The sequence below is a fragment of the Silurus aristotelis genome (assembly GCF_946808225.1).
Source record: "Silurus aristotelis genome assembly, chromosome: 9".
Taxonomy (NCBI): Eukaryota; Metazoa; Chordata; class Actinopteri; order Siluriformes; family Siluridae; genus Silurus; species Silurus aristotelis.
In genome coordinates, this window is record NC_139582.1 from 22,820,119 (window position 1) to 22,830,683 (window position 10,565).

At 42.0% G+C, this 10,565-nt stretch overlaps 1 protein-coding gene across 1 annotated transcript; it reads right to left on the bottom strand.

Moving 5' to 3' along the window:
* Positions 1-6,201: 6,201 nt before the first annotated feature.
* Positions 6,202-10,241, bottom strand: LOC310731107 (tubulin beta chain-like). Its single transcript, XM_083550499.1, has 4 exons — positions 10,065-10,241; positions 8,178-8,286; positions 7,545-7,655; positions 6,202-7,351 (listed from the first exon to the last, which is right to left on the bottom strand). The coding sequence occupies exons 1-4, from the start codon at positions 10,119-10,121 to the stop codon at positions 6,297-6,299; spliced, it is 1,332 nt and encodes a 443-aa protein (XP_083406625.1). The 5' UTR covers positions 10,122-10,241; the 3' UTR covers positions 6,202-6,296.
* Between the last annotated feature and the right edge of the window lie 324 nt (positions 10,242-10,565).

Genomic DNA, 10,565 nt, shown 5'->3' on the forward strand with positions numbered 1-10,565 from the left:
TCAAGAGGGAACCCATCCTCATCTGGGTTGCACCAAATGTCCATTTGAAGCAGATATACAATGCTGCGGGGTACAGTGATGACGATCAGAAGCAAACTGCACTCCCGAGTCAGTGCAGCAGACCGCCGACACCAACTACAGTCCAATCCATCCTCAAAGCACCCTTTCTACTCCGGAATTACATGGAACCACCCAAGGTGTTGATGAGAGACCGTCCCAAGCTGCACAGAAGTGTGAAGATCCACGGAGGGGAGAGGGGCAGGAACAGTGGTCACTGGAGCCTCAGGAGCATGTTTAACTCGACAGAGAGAGAGAGAGAGAGAGAGAGAGAGAGAGAGAGAGAGAGAGAGAGAGAGAGAGAGAGAGAGAGAGAGAGTGATGGGAAGAGAAGGATATGGATTATTAAGTGTCCCTATTGGTGTATGAAAGTTAATGTCACTGTGCAGTTTGGACTCCGGCAAGACTCGCTATGGCAGCATAACTAGAAGGGAGAACCAGAAGGTAACACAGACATGAGGGATCTCTGAGATAAGAGACGACCCACCACACCACCGCCAACAAACCCGAGTGAACGTGTGAATGTGAGGGGACGACAGCATACAAATATACCAGTTCACCAAACACTCTATATCCATGCTCCCTCCAGATCTGCTCCTTTACCTAAGAAAAATCTACTGATTAAAGGCTTGACTAAATAAATAAGTTTTCAACCTCGACTTGAACACTGAGACTGTGTCTGAGTCCCGAACACTGATTGGAAGGTTGTTCCATAACTGTGGGGCTTTATAAAAGAAAGATCTGCCCCCTGCTGTAGTCTTCATTATTTGAGGAACCAACAGATAGCCAGCACCTTTTGATCTAAGTAGGCGTGGAGGATCATACTGGTACAGAAGTTCACTCAGATACTGCGGTGCGAGACCGTTAAGTGCTTTATACGTCAGTAGTAATATTTTATAAGATTTGATTGGGAGCCGGTGTAGATTGATTAAAACAGGGGTGATGTGGTCATATTTCCTAGATCTAGTGAGGACTCTTGCTGCTGCATTCTGAACTAACTGAAGCTTATTTATGCACTTACTCGCACACCCAGACAGTAAATCGTTACAGTAGTCTAATCTAGAAGTAACAAAAGCATGAACTAGTTTTTCTGCATCCTGTAACGACATCATATTTCTAATTTTAGCAATATTTCTAAGGTGAAAGAAGCCGATCCTGGTGATATTATTCACGTGAGACTCAAAGGAAAGACTCGAGTCAATAATCACACCAAGGTCTTTGACAGCCGTACACGCTGAAACAGAAACACCATCCAGAGATGCTACGTAATCGGAAAGTTTACTTCTAGCTGCATGTGGTCCTAGTAAAAGTACTTCTGTCTTATCTGAGTTGAGCAGAAGAAAGTTATTAAGCATCCTCTGTCTAATGTCCTTTACACATTTCTCAACATTGTTAGGGTGATCTCGCTCATCTGGCTTTGCTGAAATATACAGCTGTGTGTCATCAGCATAGCAATGGAAGCGAATCCCATGTTTATGAATGATTTCACCAAGAGGCAGCATATATAAAGAGAAAAGCAGTGGGCCTAAGACAGATCCTTGAGGAACACCAAACTTTACCTCATAAAGTGTGGAGAACTCACCATTTACATCAACAAACTGATAGCGATCAGTCAAATAAGACCTGAGCCAAAAGAGAGCTGTTCCCTTTATTTCAACAACGTTCTCAAGTCTAGCAAGCAGTATAGTGTGATCAATGTTGTCAAAAGCTGCACTAAGGTCGAGCAAAACAAGTAAGGAGACAAAACCCTGATCAGAGGCCAATAACAGGTCATTTACCACCTTAACTAGCGCCGTCTCTGTGCTATGATGAGGCCGAAATCCTGACTGATACATTTAAAAAATGTTATTCATAAGTAGGTGTGAGCATAACTGCTGCGCTACAACCTTTTCTAAAATTTTGGATATAAAGGGGAGATTTGATATTGGTCTCTAGTTGGACAACTGACATGGGTCAAGGTCAGGTTTCTTAATAAGGGGGTGGACAACTGCCAGTTTGAAGGATTTAGGTACATAACCAGTGCTAATGGAAGAGTTAATTATTTTTAAAACAGGTTCAATTACCTCTGGAACTATCTGTTTAAAGAAACTTGTAGGCAAGGGATCGAGAATGCAGGTTGATGATTTTGATGAGGGGATTAATGAAATTAAGTCATTCTCATGAATAGGAGTGAAGCTTTGTAGTTGATTGTCTGCTATAATTACTCTGCTGTCTACAGGGTTACTTGTAAAATAATTTGGATTTATATTAACCGTCTGGATTTCTTGCCTGATGTTTTCAATTTTATTATTAAAAAAGTTCATGAAATCATTACTACCTAATGATGGTGTGCATGTTAGTGCAGTGCTTTTATTCCCTGTTAATTTTGCTACCATGCTGAATAAAAAGCCTAGCTGCCTCCCTCCTTACTCCTGCAGTGGTTTCCCAATCTTTCAACACCTCTTCACCAACGCACTTCACCTGTGTTCTGAGCTGCACGGCATCGGGAGAAAAATCACCGATGGTGATTTTTAAAGGCACGACGATGCCAAAAGAAAAACTCTCAAGAGAAATTGTTGTGAAAGGAAGGAGGAAGATGGTAAACAATGACTTTCTTGGTGGGCTACTGTTTAGATACAAGCCGTGTTACAGGCATGTCTTTTGTTAAAACCTGTGTAAAGTTCATTAGTTTTAATGTAGGCACCTGTGGCTTATAGACAGGTTCGGTGTATTTATGTACAAAATAAAATTCTGTCAAATTCAGTGGGTGTGGCTTATATTTAGGTGCGCTTAATAGTCCGGAAATTACGGCAAATTGCTTAATGAATATTTTGTTCCCAACTCCTTTACCAGAGATCTTATCAAAACTCTATCGAAAAAGTGGACACACTTGCCTGATAAGGGTGCAGTCAACGTAGCATTGTATGAGGAGATGGAAACTTGATAAAAAATTACACAGTATTTACAAAGAATTGGAAGAGGCATGACCACAACAAACAAAACAAATGAAAGTACCATTTAATGTTTCAGTATATAATTATTGTGAAACCAGGGGCAGCCATGCAAGTAGACAATTGTACATTTTTCGAGATTTTCCCATGATGAAATCTGTACAAAATATTTAATGGGAAGCTACAGAAAAGAGATGTATATTAAAATTGTGTGGTACTCCAATGATTTGTACTCTTAGAGAAATAAATTACAAGTGTATGCAGATAAGCAATACTCTGAGATGGAGAATGAAGTGTCAGTTGAATTATGGTCTCGGCATGACACAGATGTAGGGTAGGTACAGTCAGCCATACCCATTTGGATTAAAGTTATGCCAGGTGCTCATTTGCCTTAAAGGCAACAATATCCATTAAGTCCTGAAGCAGAACAGGGCATTCACAAGACTAGTCTATTAATGAAGAGCTGTAAACGAAGTTGTGGAATATTACCCAGCAGAGGCTCCTAGTCCACCCAGCCATTAGGGAGGCACAAGCCAGTGCACTCTTAGTGCCGGTCCCAAGCCAGGATAAATGGGAAGGGGTTGTGAAATGAAGGGCATAAAACATGGATTTGGCATAAAACATGTGCCAAATCGAATATGCGGGTCACGATTAAGAATTTCATACAGGATCGGTCGAGGACCGGGTTAACAATGACCGCCAAAGGTATCGTTAGCCGACAGGGTACCGGTGAAAATTGGGCTACTGTTGGCCGAAGGAGGAGAAGGAGAGGAGGAAGACGTCTACAGAGACAGTAGAAAAAGGAGAAGTGTGGAGGTTCGGGTTGGTATTTAAAATGTTGCCACTATGACTGGTAAAGGGAGAGAGCCAGCTTATATGATGGAGAGGAGAAAGGTAGATATGTTGTGTGTTCAGGAGACCAAGTGGAAAGGGAGTTAGGCCAGGAACATTGGAGGTGGGTTTAAACTGTTTTTTCATGGTGTGGATGGAAAGAGAAATGGTGTAGGGGTGATCCTGAAGGAAGAGTACAGTAAGAGTGTATTAGAGGTGAAGAGAGTTTCTGATAGGGTGATGAACGTGTAGCTGGAAGTTGAAGAGATGATGATAAATGTCATCAGTGCCTATGTTCCACAAGTCGGCTGTGAGATGGACGAGAAGAAAAGATTCTGGAGTGAATTAGATGAAGTGGTAGATGGTGTACCTAGAAATGAACGTTTAGTGATTGGGGCAGACTTTAATGGGCATGTAGGTGAAGGGAACAGAGGTGATGAGGAGGTTATGGGTAGGTATGGCCTTAAGGAGAGGAATGTGGAAGGGCAGATGGTGGTAGATTTTGCTAAAAGGATGTAAATGGCAGTGGTAAATAGATATTTTAGGATGAAGGAGGATCATAGGGTGACGTATAAGAGTGGTGGAAGGTGCACACAGGTGGATTATGTTCTATGTAGGAGATGAAACCTGAAGGAGATTGAAGACTAAGGTGTTGGCAGGGGACAGTGTAGCTAGACAGCATCAGATGGTGGTCTGTAGAATGGTTTTGGAGGCGAAGAAGAAGAGGAGGAGAGTGAGGACTGAAAGAAGAATAAACTGAAGGAGGAAGAGTGTAGTGTAAGGTTCAGGGAAGAGTTCAGACAGGGGCTCTGGAGGAAGTGAGAGCAGTGATTAGGAGGATGAAGAGTGGAAAGTCGGTTGGAGCAGATGACACACCGGTAGAAGCATGGAGATGTTTAGGAGAGATGGCAGTGGAGTTTTTACCCAGATTGTTTAACAAGATTCTGGATGGTGGTAGGATGCCTGAGGAATGGAGAAGGAGTGTGCTGGTACCGATCTTTAAGAATAAGGGAGATGTGCAGACCTGCAGTAACTACAGGGGAATAAAGTTGATCAGTCACACCATGAAGTTATGGGAAAGAGTAGTGGAAGCCAGGCTAAAAGAAAAGGTGACCATCTGTGAGCAACAGAATTGTTTCATGCAGAGAAAGAGCACCACAGATGCCTTATTTGCTTTAAGAATGTTGATGGAGAAGTATAGAGAAGGTCAGAAGGAGTTGCATTGTGTATTTGTGGATTTAGAGAAAGCTTACGACAGGGTACCAAGAGAGGAGTTGTGGTATTGTATGAGGAAGTCAGGTGTGTCGGAGAAGTATGTGAGGGTGGTGCAGGACATCTATGAGGACAGTGTGACAGCAGTGAAGTGTGCAGTAGGAATGACAGACTGGTTCAAGGTGAAGGTCGGACTGCATCAAGGATCGGCCCTGAGCCCTTTCCTGTTTGCAGTGGTGATGGACAGGTTGACGGACGAGGTCAGACAGGAGTCTCCCTGGACTATGATGTTTTCGGATGATATTGTGATTTGTGGTGAGAGTAGTGAGCAGGTTGATAAGAGCCTGGAGAGCTGAAGGTATGCGCCAGAGAGAAGGGGAAAGAAAGTCAGTAGGACTAAGACAAAGTACATGTGTGTGACTGAGAGGGAGGGCAGTGGAGTGGTGCAGTTGCAGGGAGAAGAGGTGGAGAAGGTGGTGGAGTTCAGGTACCTGGGGTCAACAGTGCAAAGTAATGCGGAGTGTGTTAGGGAAGTAAAGAAAAGAGTGCACCACCCACTAACAGGTGCCATGATGAAGAGATACTGTTATTCACTTCAATGTCATAATGTTATTCCTGGTACATAGCTTGTAAAAGTAAATACTGAGTCATTTAGAAATGTGGCAGTCCATGTGTAATGTCCCTGTAAAGTGGAAGCATGAGATCAGTTAAATAACCCACCTTAAGATTAAGAAGTGGATCAGGAACAGAAGGCATGATGCAGGTTAATGGCTGTGATGGGCCTGATGATGCAACTTCTGTAGACTGTTGCTCAGTGCTCTCTGGCAGACTGGTAATTGTTGTATCCACAGTTTATACCGATCTGGCCCCAAAACCTAAATGTGAAAATAGAATGATTTTAATAAGTTTTTTTTTCTAACGAGTGTATAAAACCTTTGCAAAAGTCACTTAAACACTCCAAAAAGTTGGTTAGAAGTAAGCACAGTGCAGCATCTTCACTTAAAGTGTGCTTTGGTGATCTGTGTTGAAACACCGATCTCAGTGGTCAGAAGTCGAAGAGTTAAAATAGATAAGATCAAACATTCAGAAATGGTCCCATTTGTCCAAGAATTCATTACATTTAAGGACAAGGATTAATTATTAGCATTAATCAGACCAAGAAACTGGAACATAGAATCTGAGAAACAATTTTTTAAAATAGATTTTATTAAATAACTTTGTTAATTAAAGCTTAAAAGGACAGTGGTGAAGGGAAAATATGTATATTTAAGCTTGCTCTTCTTCCTCCTCAAGCTCTCCTTCATCTTCAGCACTTGCTTCCTGGTACTGCTGGTACTCTGACACCAGGTCATTCATGTTGCTCTCAGCCTCACAGAACTCCATCTCATCCATACCCTCAGCTGTGTACCAGTGCATGAAAGCCTTGCGTCTGAACATGGATGAAAACTGCTCAGAGATTCGCTTGAACAGCTCCTGAATAGCGGTGCTGTTCCCGATGAAGGTGCCGGACATTTTTAGGCCACGGGGTGAAATGTCGCACACGGCTGTCTTTACATTGTTGGGGATCCATTCGACAAATTGGCTGCTGTTCTTGGTTTGCATGTTGAGCATCTGCTCATCCACCTCCTTCATGGACATGCGGCCACGGAAAATGGCAGCCACCGTGAGATAGCGGCCATGACGTGGGTCGCAAGCGGCCATCATGTTCTTGGCATCAAACATCTGCTGGGATATTTCAGCCACAGTGAGAGCACGGTACTGCTGGCTCCCCCTGCTGGTCAGAGGGGCAAAACCAGGCATAAAGAAGTGCAGACGAGGGAAGGGCACCATGTTGACAGCCAGCTTACGCAGGTCAGCATTGAGCTGCCCAGGGAACCTCAGACATGTTGTGACCCCACTCATGGTGGCACAGACCAAGTGGTTGAGGTCACCATATGTTGGTGTTGTGAGCTTCAGGGTGCGGAAACAGATGTCATACAGGGCTTCATTGTCAATGCAGAATGTCTCGTCTGTGTTTTCTACCAGCTGATGGACAGACAGGGTGGCATTGTAAGGCTCCACCACTGTATCTGAGACTTTGGGTGAGGGGACAATGCTGAAGGTATTCATAATGCGGTCCGGGTACTCCTCTCGGATTTTGCTGATAAGCAGAGTGCCCATGCCGGACCCAGTACCTCCACCCAGGGAGTGAGCGAGCTGAAAGCCCTGCAGGCAGTCGCAGTTCTCAGCCTCCCTACGCACCACATCCAAGACAGAGTCCATCAACTCAGCACCTTCTGTGTAGTAGCCCTTGGCCCAGTTATTACCAGCACCAGTCTTACCTGTGGAAAGGAAACAATGACTATCATGCAAACACTGTTACAGCTGACAGGAAACAGCAGACAAATCTCAATGCACACTGTCAGAATAAACCCAAAATTCACTGCAAGAGAGGCCATTAGATTTACTAGTTTGCCTCTATACATTATAGAAAAAGAAACTGTATGAACCATTAGAATGGTATGTATTAATTACCAAAAACAAAGTTGTCAGGCCTGAAAATTTGTCCGAATGGTCCAGATCTCAAAGAGTCCATGGTACCTGGCTCCAAATCCACCAACACAGCACGGGGGACATATTTACCACCTGTCAAATTGAAAGTAGACCGACATTATAATCCCAAAGGGGAATTGAAATGTTATAGAAGAATATTAAGCATGGATTAAAACCACACACACACACGCACACATACATGTAATTTGTTTGCTTTTAGAAAAATGTATTGCTGAAATTGCATACAAGGATCTGTGAAAACACACTGTACAGTGTTTTCTTTACATTTTAGTTTCAAATGATCCCAAACTAATCCCACATAAATAATAATTAAAAATTTTTTATAAAGTTAGCCTAATTCTGACACCCCCCCTGACACCCCTCGCAATTCCAAATTTTTTCCACCGCAATTGAGACTACTTTTTAGCAGGTGGTGCATGAGTAATAATGGTGAAACAGAATGGTCCGTGTTTAGTTAAAGGGACTAAACAAGTAACGAGGAAAATAATTTGTGATTTGAATTTTTGTATTTGAAATACATACATCGTTTCAGCCCTAATATTTAACATACATATAACTCACAACAAAAAAAAACAAAAACAAAAAGAAACTCACCTGAAGCTTCATTGTAGTAGACATTAATTCTTTTTAGCTGATGGTCACTGCTGCCATAATAACTTCCTGTTGGATCAATCCCATGTTCTTCACTAATGACTTCCCAGAACTGAGGGTCAAAAATAATTGTAGAAGGAAGAGGAAAAAAAAAATTTAAAAAAAGGCAACTTAAAGTGGCTTAATGCAATAAGACCAAACTCAGTAGACATTAATACAGCACATGTGCAGACAAGCACAAATCCAGAATAAGAACGTAATACGTTTAAATTTAAGCTTTCCCTCACACAGAAAACTTAAGGAAAATGCTTAACGTTGCATTAAGCATATTTGAAAAAAGCATTCAATTATTTTGTACAATTATTCCATAATTCAAATTATTTTAGATCCTTGTCGCCCTGTTTTTGAATACAGCCGCTTTCACATGGTCACACAGTTGCTTACAACCAATCTTAAACTGTATACTTATCTATACACTGTACATGAAACATGAAATAAATGCTTATATACTAGCCAATAGTTAAAAAATAGTTAGAAACAAATAATTATTTGACATATATAATTCAATAACACAAAAACACACACGATTCCTTTGGCATCGTCGTGTAAAAATCACCATCGGTGAAGCTTTTCTCCCGATGCTGTGCAGCTCAGAACACAGGTGAAGTGTGTGTTTTTATGCCCGGTTGTTTTCAGCGTGACGAATGATTCGCATTTCCTGAAGACAGTCCGAGTGAGCGGCAGGTCAAACGTCAGAGGAACCGCATCCATATTTATGATGTGGTGCGGCCCGATTCAGTGGGAGCGCATCTGATTTGATATAAATAGTTTCATTGGTTCACCTAAACTCGTTCTGCAATTTCATTGGTCTAATATTATGGGGCTCAGTTTTTTGGCTTGAAGTTTGTGAAACCGGGAAAAACCAGGAAAAATCCATAAATTAGCCGCTTCATTGTTTAAGCCGCGGGGTTCAAAGCGGCACACACACCTACATACACTACACACCACACACAAATCATCTAGGGCATTGGTTCCCAACCTTTTTTTTTTTCCCAGAAGAGCCCCCTTTTTATCCTTGAAACATTTTAACGACACTCATGATCCTCTAGTGCAGGGGTGGCCAACCCGCGGCTCTCTTTGGCTGGTTTCATGCGGCTCTTACGTTCATATCAAAGTTTGTGGGGGTTTTTTATGTGCGTGTTCGCTTCACTTTAGTTCAATATGGTATTTTTAAGACTTAAATGATCTTGCCCCTACTGGGAAACTTTGCGGTATAGTATATTCATCTCACGCGCATGCGCATTTGACGAAAATACATAAAAAAAAACACAAAGTCTGTGTTTTCTACCCTGAAACACATGAAATCAAAGCATCAATCTGTTCTGACTGACACCCATGTGAAAGAATTGCTTCCAGTGGCAACAACGGAATACGAGGCAGATTTGAAGGGGATTGTTCAAGGCAAGGATGCCAAATTTCCCACTAAGTAACATGCATAGTAAAAAAAAAACGCTATTGTAAATTATTATATTTTTGTTTGTGGACTTGGTTGAACTGAGAGTTTGTGTGTGAGACAGTGCACACAATGTTAATTGTTGAAAATGACTGTCCTGTGGTCTTAGAACTGTAGGAGTCCATTTCTGTCATTATGTTGGTGTGTGACATTTACAATAAATCTGGCTGAGCAGAGGTGTGTGCGTGCGTGCGTGTGCGCGCGTGTGTGCGCGCGTGTGTGTGTTAGAGGAAGGGATGGGTGATGTTCATGTGTGCCCATGTGTATGATGTGGCTCTTTGTAAAAAAACAGTAACACAGTAAAAAAAAATGTGACTCTCGGTCTCTGACTGGTTGGCCACCCCTTATCTAGTGTTTAAAAAGCTTTAACTTCTTACCTTGGCACCAATTTGGTTGCCGCACTGTCCTACTTGCAAATGAATAATTTCTCTCATTTTGTACGCTGTTGACCGAAGAAGCAAATGAAATACAACTTGCTCGAATCGGTTTCAGCGACAAATGAGCCGTTACGTCAAAGCAGCTATTTATACACTGGTTAAATCGCCCAAGTTTACGTCATAGGCCCGCCTCCCAAAAGAATTTATTGGTGGAGACTTGTCGCGAGACTATTGGCTGAAAGTACGTAAACTCGCTTCTGATTGGCTGATGTATTTACAACCGTTGTAAGGGAATATTTTGTAATAATTTATAACAAGCATAATTCGTTCTTGAAAATTGCTCGTAGGTCCATTTGCTCGTACGTTCGAACTAGTTTTCCCAATAAGAATGAATGTAAAAGCGATGTAATCCGTTCCGAGATCTCATTCGATCGCTTAATTCTGCAATTTGTAGACTATTTTAACAAACAAATACACCGCAAATTACCATATAATAATTGA